General features: G+C 40.1%; 1 protein-coding gene across 1 annotated transcript in view; it reads left to right on the top strand.

Moving 5' to 3' along the window:
• The window catches only part of VAPA (VAMP associated protein A), a 43,585-nt gene extending 27,376 nt beyond the window's left edge, over positions 1-16,209 (top strand). The window contains exons 3-6 of the mRNA XM_048508221.1: positions 1,931-2,034; positions 2,923-3,003; positions 8,852-9,028; positions 13,662-16,209. Coding sequence (XP_048364178.1) covers positions 1,931-2,034; positions 2,923-3,003; positions 8,852-9,028; positions 13,662-13,817 — 518 coding nt within the window. The 3' untranslated portion in view covers positions 13,818-16,209. The remainder of the gene's footprint in view (positions 1-1,930; positions 2,035-2,922; positions 3,004-8,851; positions 9,029-13,661) is intronic.
• Positions 16,210-17,227: the final 1,018 nt, after the last annotated feature.

Below are 17,227 nucleotides of genomic sequence, written 5' to 3'. Positions count from 1 at the left end.
TTTGTGGTGAATGCTTGGCTTGGTCCCCTGACCAAAGGCAAGAGGCAAATACAAGCTGCTGAGGAGAAGGGTGGCTGACGTGTGTGTGAACACATGCATATGCACGTGCCCCCCACCAGACCCTGAACTCACCTACCTGCTTTCTCAGAGCCTGGTCCTCTCACTGGCATTGTCCACCAGGCCCTGGTTCTGCTACAGGGCTTTCACTTCTGACACCACATCAGCCATTGGGTGGGGGAGCAGCCAGCATCACAGTTTGGAATGGAGCGGCATTGGTAGTGTGTTTGGCCCGGCCCTCTTCCTTCATCACAAAGAGGCTATCAGGGTACCCCCCAATCACGTGACGCCCAGGAAAAGTACCCTGGCATACCCTACTTTTGTTGTTCACCTGTGGTCCTTCCCCTCTTTTTAAAAACACTTGGCAGCTTCCAGGACAGGTGTCATTGGACACCATTGCACCAACAAGTGTTGTGTTGGGGATCCATGCTTTGAAAATCTCACTCCCCACACTGTTCCTGAGGCTTTGATCTGCATTTAATCCGGGCTCAAATCAAGCCTTTCTTTCTCATGCTTTAATCAGTTTGCTTTGTGTTGGATGTTTAATGAGCTGGGAATCTGGCCCTGGGTTGAAAAAAAAATTCAATCCAGCCCCTGAAGCCTCTGATATAGTATATGAAGTGTTTAGACATGTGCACATTAGTTCTGCAAAAGGCTTATTATGCTGAAATTGGGAAGTGGAGAAGTTTGAGCTGTCAGTTTGGTTTGTGTGTATGCGGGGGGGGGGGGGGGGGGGGGGAAAGAATAGTATATGTGCTGGGAGGAAGGGACAGAGTGGAAGATGAGTACATGTTTTCTCAGGTAACATAAGGACTTTTTCTTGCCTGAGATATTTCAGGTATCTACACAGAATTAGACAGAATTACAAGGACTGCTGGTCTGATGCAGCATTTTTCAAAATTGTATTCAGTTCCCCTGGGTGTTCATGGGGGTATCCAGGGATTCCGAAAGGACTGAAGGAAAGTTCCTTATTCCCGTTCAGCTACAGTGAAAAGTGGCCCTCTCAGCTTTCTATGAATTGGGGAATGAACTCTCTTTCTCCACCTGAAGGAAAAGAGATGAATTCAGTTTTCCCCTCTTTTGAAGGGTGGAAGTTCAGAGTCACCATTACCTCCAGTCGCGTATTATCCCAATCACCTCAGACCACTAGCCAGAAAACACAATAGTAATGGAAATTGTGGAGGTACAGTTGTCATAGTTACTTCTGATTCAAAGCTGAACTAGTTTTTGTTCTGTTTGAAGTATGTCCCAGGTTTGCAGAAAAATCTGAATTGATTAATGCATCTAAATCTCAACATGGCCCCATCTGTGGATACTTAAATTCAGAGATGGATGCCATTGACAGACAAGAGATATGTTTCTACAAATCTGAAATCTAAAAAAGTTAAAAATGAAAACAAAACAAAAAACATTGGGAGGTCAAAACATTTGAAGACAGTAGAAGTTGCACCTGTAGCTTTAAGAAATAAATGCCCTATAGTATTGGTATCTTTAAGAAAATAAATGCCTTCTGTGGCTGTTGCTAGGCAACCACAACAGTATTGCCAGTCTTCAAGCCTGAGTTTCTGTCAATAAAAGGCAGGGAGGAGGAGCATAGGATAAGGAACAGAGGATTACTTAATTTTGGTAGAGAACTTTGTATTAGTTGGTTTTATCAGAAAATGTTTATAAGAGGACACAACTGGTTGCTAGAAAACACAGATTAATAGTAAACAATACAATGATAATTGAAACACATCCTGTTTAATTTGCATAGTGTGAAAACATACTCTGAACTTAACATGTTTTACTTTTGTATATTCAGTGAAAATGTATTGCTGATGTAAAATCAGTTGCACTTCTCTCCATAATTGCTACTTCATCTGTTTTACAGTGATGTTACAGCCCTTTGATTATGATCCAAATGAGAAGAGTAAACACAAGTTTATGGTACAGACAATCTTTGCACCACCAAACATTACAGATATGGAAGTTGTGGTAAGTAAACTCTGTCTTAGAGTTTTTAGTAGGCTTGTAGACTGCTCATTAACATGAAAACATAAGAACATAAGAAAGAGCCTGCTGGATCAGACCAGAATCCATCTAGACCAGCACTCTGCTACTTGCAGTTGTCCCACCAGATACCTTTGGGAGCTCACATGCAGGATGTGAAAGCAATGGCCTTCTGCTGCTGCTCCTCCTCCTCCTGGTCTGCTAAGCATAGTTCACCTGGATAGAAGCAGAGAGATGGCTGAAATATATAAGACAGTGGAGAGAGTCGGGACACCTAATAGAGGTGAGGAAATAAGCCAGGGTCAAGGAAAAGTTAAGCATCACTGGCACCCACCCCTGTTCCTTGGTCACAACCCATCTGAAATGTTTCAAGCGTTACTTCAGTAGTGTGTTCAGACAAATAGGCCCATATGTTCTCCTTTGGCTAGTCAATTACAATATCATTATTCTGCCAGTAATTGCTATATGTGCATAGGAAGCTGTTCAGTCTCGTATCTTTTCTCTCCTTTGCTCTGTATCAAATGACAGTGTTGAAAGTTTTTATTATGTAGAGCAAGGTGAAGGCCCCTCTCCTTGGGACAGGAACAAGTGAATCAAATTTCTTTCTTGTTTGCCCTGTCCACTTTAGAATATTTATAACTAAAATGGTAATTTCCTGGTAACACAATTGCTACTCTATTCAGTACCTACCAATGCAACCCTGTGCCTGTGCTCAGTGTGCAAGATGTGCTTGAGGTCGCCTAGAGAGTTTCATATTTGGGTCCAAAGTTTGCATTTCCAAACCTGAAACACCACCTTCAGCCCAGGCTCTTAAACACTGTTTCAGGCGAAATGTTATATGAATGAATGTATGACTTTTCACTATTGTTGCAGTGGAAGGAGGCAAAACCTGATGAATTAATGGACTCCAAATTGAGATGTGTATTTGAAATGCCTAATGAAAATGATAAGATGGTAAGTTTAAAGATTAACAAGGCTGACCATATCTAAATCTCTTAAATTCTTTAGGTATCTGTTGTTTGATTGTTAAAAAACCTAATGGATTTATATAATTATATCAAATAAGTTAAAATATTGGACTACAGAACCAGAACTTATAAAATATAGGACTATGGAACCAGAGCCTCAGAGTTGTGCAGAAATTTCACTTTTTCTAGCACTTAAATAGCCTATTGTTGCAATCTATTTTTGTTGCACTTCTGGATCAGCTGGTACCATATGAAATTGGGCTATTCCATGCTTGGACTGTCCCCATCCAATATTGTGGAAGAAGCTTGGACTGTCCCCATCCCAATATTGCTTGGACTGTCCCCATTCCAACACTGCTTGGACTGTCCCCATTCCAATATTGTGGAATCAGTCTTAGTCCATTGTGAGTGTGAGTTGGGTAGCTGTGAATGTAGCTGTGCCTTGGTTGGTGAGCAGAGATGGGACAATGGACATAATAGGTGACTTGATCATTTGATCCTGCCTGGTATTGACTGGCTTATACAATAACATTTAATCCTTTAGGAATGGTGGTATTTCTAAAGATGATAAAAATGTGGTGGTTGATCATGTGCACATTTATGTTGTGCACATGTATGTTGCAGCAGAGGAGATCCTGCGGCACTGCATGTACTTAGTAACTGTTGCGGCCATTTCAGTATGTTGTAGCATTTGAGCATTTAGCATGGATTGGGTAGGCATGCATTTTTCCTTTGTCCATGTAAGTTATACTGTCCCTTGGGCTGCCTGCTGATATTTGTTTGCCAGACAGACATAGGAAATCGATGCAAGAGCAGTGCATGCATATCAGGCTGCTTCCAAACACAGGATTTCTTAAATCAGCCAAGATTAGGAGATAACTGTTTGAACATGCCTTTAATCCTTGATACTGTAACCATAGTTGGGTGTTAAAAACTTCTGTAGCTGTGTTGGTGCTGTGAAGCATAGACTGCTTACGTTTAACAGATATCTGTTAAATTCTGTGAAAAGTGACCAGGAGTTCTGATGTTTTGTATGATATTTAGGAAGTAGGATTTTTGTCTAGTAGTGGGGTTAAATAGTTGCAGTTCAAATGATTGCCTCTACAAATATGTTGCCCTTTAACATTCCATCAGTCTATCAATCAGCTGTTCAGTCTGTTCTCACACAGTTCATGTTCTGTTTGCGGCAAAGGTGTGTGTATTGCCAGAATTCCACAGAGGTTAACATGATTTCTGAGATTCAGCCTAATTCACATGTAGTGCATGTGCCTTGTTAGGTTTGTGAAGAAAGTATAGCTAATGTTCTGGAAAGTAAGACAGGAACTTGGTAATTACCTGACAAAATAATTCTTGTCTAGATATTCTGAAATATCTCCTTAATATGCAAAGTACCATTCTTTACTCTCTGGGGACGAGGCCTTGTATCTTAGCACATTTCAAGCATTGTTGTGACCACATAAGCAGTTATAATAATACTCATTTTGTCCATCAAGCTCTAAAGTTTTCCATCTTAAATTAGTGTTGTCTGAGTTTATTTATTTATTTATTTATAATCAATTTTATATACCATCCCTCCCCTGAAGGGCTCTGGGCGGTGAACAACATAATAACAAACAATCACATTAAAACCCAGTTAAAACAGCGAATTAAACAAGATTACAGCAGAATCCAGCATAAAACTTCATAAAATGTAATAAACCCACCCTGGAAAAAACAAACCCAGAAAGCTGAGGGCCCCATAAAAATTAAGGGCCCAGAGTGTAAAAGGGGGAGGAGGAGGAGGGCGTACATCAGCGGCCGGCTCCTCCAAATGCCCAGTGGAACAATTCGGTCTTACAGGCCCTGCGGAACTCTCCAAGATCCTGCAGGGCCTGGATAGCTGATGGTAAAGTGTTCCACCAGGCAGGGGTCAGGGCTGTAAAGGCCCTGGCCCGGGTAGAGGCCAGCTGCATCATCGAGGGGCTGGGGACCACTAGCAAGTTGGCCTCTGCTGAACGCAGAGGCCGCAAAAGGACATATGGAGTGAGACAGTCCCGAAGGTACGAAGGTCCCAGTTGTTTGACAGTATAACTTCATTCTTTGAGAAACCAGAAACCAATCTTGAAGGTACTTATTCTCTTCAAGCAAATTTCTCTAATATTGTTCAGTCATTGTGAAGTCCCAAACAAAAATACTGTGGCTCAGTTTTCACAGTATCTGACATGTACCATATCTGACCGACAAACAAAATAGTCATATAGCAGGGTGAATATGACCATGTAAAGGTATACTAAGAAGATGAATGTTTCATACCAAAATGGTGTGGTTTTAACTAGCAAACTGGGTCTGTTCAATTAAAATGTTAGCCTAAGATCTCAAGAACAAGTGGCTGAGACAGAGATCTGTTTGCTCTGGGCGTGAGTGATTTTTTATTTGATGCACAAGTTCTGGTATCAAGAGACAAGCCACTCTAACATTTGAATGGCTTGTCTTGTCAGCAGAGGGAAGAACAGTAGCGGAAATAGCAAAATGACTAGCTACATGCACAGCATACATGCTTCTTTTTGATTCCAGCTTTATGATAATGAATTTAGAGTATTTTGAAAAATGGAGTTGCATTTCTGTTTTGCCTCAGATCCTAAAGATATGGGAGAAAGTAAAGCTGAATACAAATGTTGAATGGTCATGTGGTGTATTCTGCATTGCTTTCTCCTATTGGCCTCCAAGATCTAAGGCACAACATGAAGCACCAGTTATAACCAGCCTCACTGACTACATTTTTCTGCCATTTTTTAAAATGGAACGTGGGGTCAGCCCTGCCGAGCGATCAGATTTGGCAGTGATCGTTGGATTTTTCAAACCAAGGATTGTGTGTTACTCTTACATTTCTGTCTATGTTTTCCTACATTCTGCATCTACATCCTGCCCAGATCTCAACAATGTCTCTCAGTAGTAGTATTCAAGTTAATAGGTGTGGTCATCAAGACCTCCTCCACCAGAAGGACACCTCCCACTCTTTGCTTTGTTTTTTAAAACCATAATGCATCAGAAAAGTTGTTGCACCAAAAAAGTCACCTTACGCCTGTACATACATAGGAGGTTTATAGTTTCCCCTAGTAGGAATGTAAGAAGGTCCTCTGGCAAAATGTGAGTGATATTCTTGCATTCCTATCTACCTTACTTCTGCTGTTCTTCTGTTGTCTGGTCCCTGGCTCAATAGACTAGATGCTGTCACGGTGCAAGGTTGTGGTGGTCTGATGGTAATGGATTGCATACAGCATATTTCCCAAAATGTTTGGCTACTGTTAGATAAGTTGTAAACTCAAGTGTCTGAAGCCAGCTTCTGTTTATCTGTTCCTGTGCTTATAAGCTGTTGCTTGACTGCTTGTGCATAATATTTATGTTTTTCTAAGTAGCAGAGTGGGGTTGCAGAACCTAATTTTTTAGGTTTAGTCACTCCCGTAAGTCTTACAGTGAGAGGTCTGCTGAGTGCTGAGGGCATGTCTCACCTGCCACCTCAGACTTTTTCTGCATCAGGAACCACATACTTAACTCCAGTCAGCAGCAGCGCTCTTCATGTACCTTCAAGTTATAGCCAGAAGATTGACATGATGGATCCAGTCAGTGAGGTCAAACACAAGATGAATCAGGTTTGTTTTGGGGAGTTGAAATCCTTAAGAATTTTCTAGCATCTCTGTAGGTCATTCAGTTAATTTTAGTTAAGAAACCATAACAGTTAGCCTTAAATTGGACCAGAACAAGAGATCCTGTTAAGCATATGAAGATTTCTAGAATATTGGCAGCCTAATCCTCACTCACTTTTGAGGTACTGTATTTTGCACTCAGCATTTGTATAATTGGGGTTTTTATAGAATGGAGTGCTGCTATGGCTGAAGCACATATCAGAGAGCAAGTGAGGGGTATCATTTGGAAGGGGACATGAAGGGTAACCAAGCAGTAGTAACTGTGGGAGGAGGGAGGAAGTTGTGCAAAGCAGGGAAGCCCAAACCTTCCCTGGTGACCAGAAGCTAAGGCAATGGTATTCCTCTCTCAGGCCCTTTCCGCACGGGCCAAAAACGGCAGCAAAAACGCCATCCCCAGGCCGCCGTTCGCACAGGCGGCGCTGCTGAAACGCAGCAGCGCCGACCTGGCTCCCCTTCCCCTCCCTCAGGGCGGCCTCAAAAACACCCGTTTAAAGGGTAGTTTTTGAGTAAACAGCGTGTTCCCGGCGGCGCGGTGCGAACAACACCGCTAGGAACATGCTGTTTCCCGTCCCTCTTCCACTTACCTCGTCACTGTCGTCGCCCTGCTGTCCTCCTAAGACCCTCCCTCGCTGTCCTCCGACCCCTGGAGGTCGGAGGGCAGCGTGCGTGGGGCTTAGGAGGACAGCAGGGTGACGACAGCGACGAGGTAAGTGGGAGAGGGACGGGGAAGAGGCGGCTCCATGCGGAGCCGCCTCTCCTGCGCCGGCCTCTGCTGGGGCCGCTTGCACGCTTGCGTGCGAATGGCCTCCACCCCCACGCCGGCAGAATTCTTGCCGGTGTGAGGGCACATAGAGGCCCGTGCAGAAAGGGCCTCATATTCTGCATTCAGATATCAGATCAAGCTGATGTGAAGAATGTGCTTGAACTTCGCTGGTTGCTGGGCTCAGTCTTCCCTCTTGCACAGAACAGAATGAAGGAATACTGGCTTAAAACAAGCTCTAGTCACTTGCAGTGCCTAAGTTCAGATATGCAGGATAACCAGAGTTAATTTTCCCCCTATAAATTGTAATTCTAAACTGAGATTAAGCCCAACCAACAGCCAGAGGAAGAAGCACAATCTTTCCCTTTATGTTCCACTCTAGTCAGCAATCCTTTTGGATCACAGAAATATGATTCCACAAGACACACTTGGGCAATGGGAATAGTAGAAAGGCAGAAGGTCTTTGGCCCTCTTCCTCAAGAGAGAAATGCACAAATCAACAGCCATCAAGTGCCTTCCACTAACAATTGGTTGGACCCAAGCTGTTGAGCAAACAGTACATATTAATAAATGGTTTAAAATCGTTTTAAAGTCTGAAACAGTAGCCAGGGTATTAATTCATGTTTGTAGTATATTGGAACAGAGGTTAGTAAAAACACACCATTACTCTAAAACCGTGGTGGCGAACCTTTGGCACTCCAGATGTTATGGACTACAATTCCCATCAGCCCCTGCCAGCATGGTCAATTGGCCATGCTGGCAGGGGCTGATGGGAATTGTAGTCCATAACATCTGGAGTGCCAAATGTTCGCCACCACTGCTCTAAATGTTTTAAGCAGCTTTAGTTGACTTGTAGATCTGGCCCCACACAACACACTGTGACATATTACCATTCCTGTTCTCCTAATCTTTCTGTTCTCACATTCCGATTCCTTTCAACTTTCTGTTTATCAAGCTGTCCATATTGCATTGTTATATCTGCATCAGTATTAACATGATCAATGATTAGCTTGCAGCCTTAGTTGAAGCATGCTTAACGAGTAAAGGAGCATGTTATGATAATGTGCTTTTCCTATTTCCCAAGTACAGTTAGGCAGGATAAACCATTATGTCTGTATGAGGCCATTATTTACTTTATACTTAAGATCAGTGGAATACTTTCTCCTCTTAGAATGAGGTGGACTGGGTAAAATGATCTGTTCTCATACTATTCACCCCATTGGACTTATATTTGATAGTCCTCCATTACAACAGAAGAAATGGAACATTTATCTTTCCCCAGGCTTTTCATATCAAAAGCTGCTTTTGTAAAGTGGCAGCAAAATTTTGGAATGTTCAGTATTAATTTTGCTTTAAAAATTAGATTCTGAAGCCATTTTTAATGTTTGCAGAATGACATAGACTCAAGCAAATCTGCTCCGGTACTGAATACAGCTAAACAAGATGGTCCCATGCCGAAACCACACAGCATTTCACTTAATGACACTGAAACAAGGAAACTAGTAGAAGAATGCAAAAGACTTCAGGCAGATGTGATGAAACTGACGGATGAGAATAGACACCTGAGAGTAAGTTTCATGTAACTGAGATGTTCTTAAATAGTACGATTGGATTCTGTTTGCATAAGGCTAATGAAATCCATTTGACAATGACATGATTAAAAAAAAGCTGCTTTCCATATCAGGGTGGGATAGAAATATGCAAACTTAAATAGACACATGTTGTTTATCTTTGTATCCTTTGTTACACAGCTCATTCCCTTTTTCTTTGTTGAACTACTGGATTTAGTAAAGTCCCAGCAATTTTTTGTTCAGATTAATTGTAATTCTGTGACGTTTCTATGTCACTAGGGAAAAAAACAATTTAAGCACAATTTGACAGAAAGAAAAGAATTGGACATAAACTGGTGTAAGTATAATTAGCCATTCCTGACTGGCAATCTAGTGCTCAGAGAAAAAACTACTCAGATTTTCACAAGACAGCTTTTGGCAAGCACCAAGAAAGAACTTTCAGTCTAGAGGAGGAAGACTCATGCTGAACCACAATAATACTGTAATTCTAAGTAGGCAGGAGCTTGGGAACCTTTTTGGAGAAGGTAAAAGGATATCTTGTCACTGAAGTCCTTCTTGCTCATAATTCCTGCAGTTGGCTATGAAGACTTTTTCCTTTTCAGCTGTAATTAAACATTTCACTGGATGCTCCAGCTGGTTCAGGCTCTGTATATTTCAAATGCAATCTAGAATACCTTTTTAAAGTCTCTGTATTTTAAGTTGGCTAGAGTTAAACAAGATACAATTAAATCATACAGTACATGGATCACTTCAGAAAGTAAGTGGGAGAACTCATCTTGTAGATGAGCTTATTTAAATTAAAACCTGTTTGCCTGAATCCTAAGCGCCAAACACAGAATTCTGCTCCCAAAGTGGGACTCTGAACTGCGACCTGTAATGTGTTCCCTGAAAAACTGCTTCTTGGGCTGCACTCCAAACCAGCATTTGCAGAATGGAAAGTTGCAGATGTGGGCGGGGGAGGCGAGTTGTGAGCAGAAGACTCAGATTTGTTTTCTTTTAGCCTTAACTTTGATTCTGAGCCAATACTTCAATCAGAATGCATTTGAGGAGATTACTGAAGAAAGTTTATTGGATGATTACCAAGGAGCAGCAAAATAGAATTATCAGTTGACCTCTCAAAAATGGCCATATACCATCTTAGTTCTGTTTGTCTTTGTGTTGCAGGAGCTTAATTGTAATCATCCCTGAAAGCAACGTAAAATAGGGCAGACTGAGTGAAAGCCGAGGTTATGAAAATATTTCAGTGACATAGCTGAATATTTAGCTATAAAATGAGTAACTTTAAAATAGAAAAACTATTTGTTTTTGTTGTGTGTGTTTTTGTTGACTCACGTACATTACAATAGATCAGTGGTGGCGAACCTATGGCACTCCAGATGTTCAAGGACTACAATTCCCATCAGCCCCTGCCAGCATGGCCAATTGGTTTGCCACCACAGCAATAGATTATGTCACTCTTCAGCTAGACAAGTGTAAAATAAGCAGAATTTAAAGATGACAATGAGTTGGTTTTTATACCCTCCTTTTCTCTACCTTAAGGAGTCTCAAAAGGGCTTACAATCATAATCCCTTCTTCTCCCCACAACAGGCATCTTGTGAGGTAGGTGGGGCTGAGAGAGTTCTGAGAGAACTGTGAATGGCCCAAGGTCACCTGGCAGGCTTCATGTGGAATCAAACCTAGTTCTCCAGGTTAATGCTCGCCACTCTTAACCACTATACCATACTGACATTATCTCTGAAGCAAGACATTTGTTTTCCGCTTAGTGCATATGCACCATCAAAAAGTGCTTGGTGAACTTGAACAGGCAGTCCCAAATCTGACTCAGTTGTTGGATTTCTCCAAATGTAGTAGTAACTAGCAACTTAGATAATGAAGAACAAAATTTGGTTCTGCACATTCGTTCTGAAGATTTGCTGCTGAACACTATTGGATGCTGGTTAAGTATGGCCTGAATTGAACTTCATGTTGACATGTCATTGTTATAATCTATATTGATACTTGTCTGAAGTTGAGCAGTCTGCGTGACTCAACACGATGACTGCAGATCTCTTCAGTTGCATTAGTTATGCAAAACATTGGGTTTGATCCAGAGCAAAATTTTTGCTTGTTCTACATCTCTTATGCAAGTGGAAATTCAAGAAAGACCGTGGAAGTCACTTGCCCTGTCAAGCTTTTTGTGTCCTCACTTTCATTTCTACTTGCCCAATATTTTGTACAACTAGTTGCCAGCACTGTACTGTATACGGAGGAAAGCACTTGATGTTGAGCAAGATATTGAGCAAGACGAATTGCGCTAATTATGCTTTTTACTTGCACATATCTGGATCCAAATCATTGTCATTGTCATTTAAGGAACTACTTGGACTCATGTTCTTTAGTTGCCAGTTTTTTTCCTGTTATCACACTTGTTTTGTTTTCAAATGTGCGGCCAATAGGATGTGACACTCTCCCATATTGTTGTACATTACTTGAAAGGGTAAATGAGTCTTCCAGAGAAAGTTGGGGTATAAGCACATTTGCTGAAATGGCGGGAGAAAAAGTTACCCCAGTATTACCATGTCAGCATTAGGTCTTCATATGTTGTGAAACAGAATCAAATCTGAATATGAGTGAACAGCCACATACTAGCCTCTTCAACTAAACAAAAATATCTTTAAATTCTGCTAAGTTCTTTGTCTTAATACAAATGAAACACTTCTTGTCATTAGAACTACTCTCAACCACAAGTGACACTTTTGTTCAGAGGACATGTTGCCCATTACAAATTGGAAACTTCACACAAAAATATTTGTTTGCTAGGATAAATGCTTTGATGAAGTGCTGCCATTGGTGCTGGCAGTAGTATTGATAAGCCAGTGATTCTCACCCCAGTGAAGGAGTACCGCCCACCCTCTCTTGCTGGTCAGCCTCTTTGATGACTTTACCAATATTATAATTATGTTGCTCCAGGAAATTCCATCATACATTGAAATAAATTTGGTCCATAGATTGTAGAATAGAGTTGGCTAAATCACCAAATGTGCTACAGTTAGTCTGACAACATGAACAGCAGCTGTGTCTTAATAGGTTTCTTCAGGAGCCATCTGTATAGTTTATGATGATATTCCTACATTTCAAATTTGAAATGTTTCTTCAGAATGAATTTGCTAAATTGGTTAGTCTGTCAAAGCAGCAATAGGATCTATTGCGTGAATATTGGAATAGAACATTTCACTCTTCCAGGGCACTCTGGTCCATACCTGAAAGTTAGCGTTCTTTGACCAAGTAACTTCAAAGGGAAACTCCACTGGGAAATGGTTGCATCAGAATTCATTAATAGGTTTGATAGGATTAGCCAAAGACTCAACTGTCTGACAATTTTCTCAGTTCAGTAGGTGTTAAGTAATTTAACATACCTAACATAAGAGCTGCTATCAGTCTGCTTATCAAGACTTCTGAATCTTTCATAGGAATATTACAAATCTATTGTTAACAGTGTTCTTTTTTCTTTCCTGTGTGTATGAATATTCTGAGAATTCATTAAATTCACCTGACAAAGTGGGCTTGAGCTCATAAAGGCAGGTGTTGCAGTAAATTTCAATGTTTCAGGTGTCACAAGACTAAATTCCTGTACATCAGTGGTTGTGTTAGCAGTTTTTGTCCTTATGACAGATTGTACAATCTCTAAAAATTGTGGAAAGTGTATAATGTTCTTAACAAGTTGAGTACTAAAATGTGTTCCACCTGTCAGCAAAATGACTTGAATTAAACTTTGGGGTGGTGTTGTGTTTTTAAGGGAAAATATTTGCCTGTGACTTTCAGATTTAAATTTTGCCTGTCCCTAGATGGACTAGCTATGCAACCATATCAGTGCCATTTAAATACTTGTCTAGATTTCTGCTTTCATTCAGATTTTGTTTCAAGGTGTGATTATTATTTCCAAATATACTGAGTTGGATGCAACTAGCTTTTCCTACAATTCAAACAGGAGGAGGCAGTCTCCTTTGAATGCGGCCAGGATCATGGGACCTTCATGGACAAAAGCCACGTGGGATGGGGACTGTAATGAGGGGAATTAAGTGAGATTGAGTGAGAAAGCTGGTTGGATCCAATCTATTGGCCTAGATAACTGGAGAGGAGAACTTTTTACCCACCACCTCAAATTAGTCCTGCTAACTTGAAATCAGAACATGGGACAAATTGATAATATCCCTTTCTCAGGTCTGCGAGATACGTAAACCGTGAATGATCCTTGGAATCGCTGTTGTATGTGTTATCTATGACTAGCTGATTTCTTATTGAGGACAAGTATTAATGATCGAAATCAATGATTCAAAGTGTCTTGATTTAGCACCGCAGTTGTTTGATGTGGGAAGAATCAAGTTTTGTATTTTGTACTTAGGAAAAGAGTAACTGACAGCATTGCTGCACACATGCATTCATTCTTCTGCTCATTCTCTACAATTTATTTTTACTTTGACCTCCTTTAAATGCAAATGGTCATAAATGAATTGGTAAAACTTTAGTGTATTCTCATCCAAAAAGTAGAATGTTCTTGTTTCATTCAGAAGCTTGAGAGCGATAGATAACCTTTGGGTGAATTTTCTGAGATGTTTCTGTTGATGAATTTCTTTCATATGATTTTTTCAGGATGAAGGTTTGAGGCTGAGAAAGGTGGCGCACTCGGATAAATCTGGACCATCAGGCTTGGCTCTCCGAGATAATGGCTCTAATCCTCTTCCCTCGCTTCTTGTTGTAATTGCAGCCGTTTTCATTGGATTCTTTTTAGGGAAATTCATCTTGTAGAGAGGGAAAAAGAGAGCGAAGCATGCAGATTGCAGCTTCCTATATTCTTCTTGGCCAGGAAAAAAAAAGTATTTACCTACCACTTCATTGGTAGTATGGCCCAAATGACCATTTTTGTGTACAGCATCATACAGGCTTTGCCTCTAATGATCTTGCACGGTTAGACAATAAGAAAAGACAGACAGTTTGGCTGCTGGACAAAAAAAATATGTATATACATCAATAGCAGGTGTCAGTTGCACATTCAGTCCTTTATGAAAAGTCATAAATAAAGAATTGTTCTTTCTTTCTGTGGTTTTAATAAGAGTTCAAAAATTGTTCAAAGTCTTGTAAATGTTATTTTAATAATCCTTCTAAAATTTTATCTGTTGCTCTTGCCTCTGGGAAAATGATTATTAGAATGTTAATCCCCACTTGTTCAAGAATATGGTGAGGTGATCTGTGAGGGAATGGTTCCTCTCACTGTGTAAATTTTCTCCTTTACCTTACTTTGCTAATATCATGGCAGAATTTCTGACCCCTTATGAGACAGTTGAAAAAGTTTTTCATCCCTACGGCCCTGTCCCATGGTATTTAACATACAAAAAAAATTAATAAAACTGTTAACAGACTTCCTGCTGGGTAGCTTGTTTGTGTGACTGGTGCTTTTAGAAAGGTTTTTCTAACAAGTTCTGACATAACTTGCTTCTTGTCACAGATGAACGTTGCTCAGTTCATGAGCCTTGGCTTCATCTGGTGCCAGCTAAACTTAGGAAGAAGTATACTGTTTAACAAGGAAAGCAAAGATATCTGGCTGTTTAGAAGAATGAAAGATCAGAATTAGATTTCTGTTTGGACGTGGGGCTAATTCTGAGAAGCAGATATTTAAAATGTGGCTCTTAAAATACTGCTGGGCTTCATGGGTATTGACTTGGCTATATAGTGTTTCATGGTCCTTTGTATTTCTTGAGTTTCCAGCAGTTCCTTAAATGACCAGAAATCTGTTGTTCAAATTTTAGTCCAGATGTTCCTTAGATAGAATTGCATTTTTACATTTCAAATCATCTTTTTTTTTGTTTCAATGCCCTATATTCTGCCATGCAGTGAAGCTGATAGGCTGAGCAAGCTACGAGCATTTATTTTGTGAAAGGAAAACAAAAACTTTGCCCAGCAAATGTCTTGGCATAGTGGCCCATTAGCTATGCACACCTTTTGTATTTTAGAAAATTCATTTTATTACTGGGTCAGAACTGCTTTTCTGCTCTTAATCCTCTGACTCATCTACTTTCTGGTCTTCATGTCATTAAGTATATATTTTTGACGGCACAATGCAGCTATTCTTAATCTTTGTCCATCATAAGGAATTATTTTACAACTAATATTTGGAAGGCTTATTCCTGTAAGCAAAATTTTGTATATTCTTGGAAAGCTTGACTGGATATGATGCAGCTAAGCGTGTTAGATATTATATAGCTGAGAAATGTTCTAGCAAAAATATACATAATCTTGGTTGCCTTTGATTTCTAGTGCTTTTTTAATGGAAGATGTATTTACATCATGTACTGTCACTGCTCTCTGTGGTAAACTTTTATAAAACATCTTGCAAATTGCAAACAAGACAATGAACAAACCACTGCTTGATGTTTCACTTGAAAGCATGCAAATACAGACATTTCCTTTTTGTGTGTTCCGGTATCTGCATTCAAGTCTTCTCTGACCCTAGTGACTGGAAGAAGTTTGCTGAAGTCTGGTTCTTAATTCATCGGTTCTCGAACTAATAAGACTCTTCATGCTGTGGTGTATAAATGGTACGTCAGAAGAAACCATAAACCTATTCCTTACAGGAAGTTGATCCTTGGAAGATTAAAGGAAAAAAAGACTAATATACAGGCTGTAACTTCTCTAGATACATTTGGATATTTCTTTTGCGGATCAGGAAAACTTCAGAGATATGTTTATTGTTAAAACTAGTGTATATAAAGGCTAGTAATAACAGATATGTATTTTAGGCCTATAGAGCAGGAAGAATTTATCCAGGCGAGGCTTGGATGCTTGGCAGTGGGAAATATACCAATGTGGGAATGATCTCATGCCCCAAAAATTACATTCCAAAGTCTAAATTCTGATTACCAATAGTTATAAATAGAAAACAATGATCAGTTATGAGGATCTGATTAGGCCAGGCGATAAACTCCAGAGTTGTTGGATGAGTCAGTGCACATTTGGAAGTCATGACCGGACTAGGTACAGCGGGGTGCTCCTTGTATGGATGCACTTCTGGTTTCTAATAATCCCTTCATAACTGTATATAAAATGTAATGCTAAACTATTTTGCTCTCAGGAGTGATTTTGGATGATATCAACTGTATTCAGTGAAATTATGTAATATGGATTAAATTGTCTGTTCCTGAAATGGTTAGAATATTGCGTGCTTGCTTGTGTACATAAATGTGAGAGAGTCTGTCCCTGTTACTAATACGAGTAAATGTTTAAAAATTGTGTGAGAGCCATCTTCCCCAATGTTCAGTGTCGTGTGTATATTGCAAATTACTTGTTTCCACACCTGAGTGGCGCAAGCCTTACAGTCAGAGTTTATACCACCTGTTCTGTTGATTGTGCTTTTAAAAGCAAATGACTATAATATGAAGATGCCTGAAAGAACCTGCTGAACATAGAAAATATTTTTCCTTTTGTTCCCCCAGTCTAAAGTGATAAGCAGTAAACCCAGCCCAAGGTGTATTTAATCTATTTTAAAGGGAAGTCTGATAAAATAAGATTATAGCAATTTTTCAGCATTTACACTCTGTTTACACAGTTGTAAAAGCTTTTGACTGGTACACTAGGTGGCAGCCTAATATCATACGTGGCTGTAAAATGAATAATGTCAAAACTTAAGCAAGCTAAATAGCAGTGAAGTTCTAATAATATGGACAGTGGTAGTATTGTTGTGCACAGCAGGTAGTTTGATAAAGCTTTGGTGTTGCTGCTTGGTGTCTACGTGATTAAGAACGTAATGACAATTGACTGCAAATATTTGTTGGCATGATTGGTATATTTAGTAAATACACTGAGTTCGCAGAAGTCTTAAGTACATTGGATGAATTGTGACTTCAGATCATCTGCTATTCCTTGACGGAGAAGGTCTTAGTTTATCTGCTTTCTGCCATGTGGAGAAAATGGTTGCAAATGGTTGGGGAGGGGAACATACACATTGGCGCCTGAAACATTGCCTTTATGGTGAACTAAGAGGCCATGACAGTTGTCCTTGATTCCTCATGTTTGGATTCATTCTGCGGTGGTACAAATGAATCAAGCAATCTCCAAATATTGTACATATGTTTTCTGGTGCACAGGTAGTAGGTGGCAGCCTAATATTTCAAGTGGGTGAAATGAATGAATGGGATCCAGGAGGACAGAAGTCACTGCTAGGT

This window comes from Sphaerodactylus townsendi, linkage group LG09 (genome assembly GCF_021028975.2).
Source record: "Sphaerodactylus townsendi isolate TG3544 linkage group LG09, MPM_Stown_v2.3, whole genome shotgun sequence".
Taxonomy (NCBI): Eukaryota; Metazoa; Chordata; class Lepidosauria; order Squamata; family Sphaerodactylidae; genus Sphaerodactylus; species Sphaerodactylus townsendi.
This window is presented reverse-complemented; position numbering and strand designations above follow the sequence as displayed.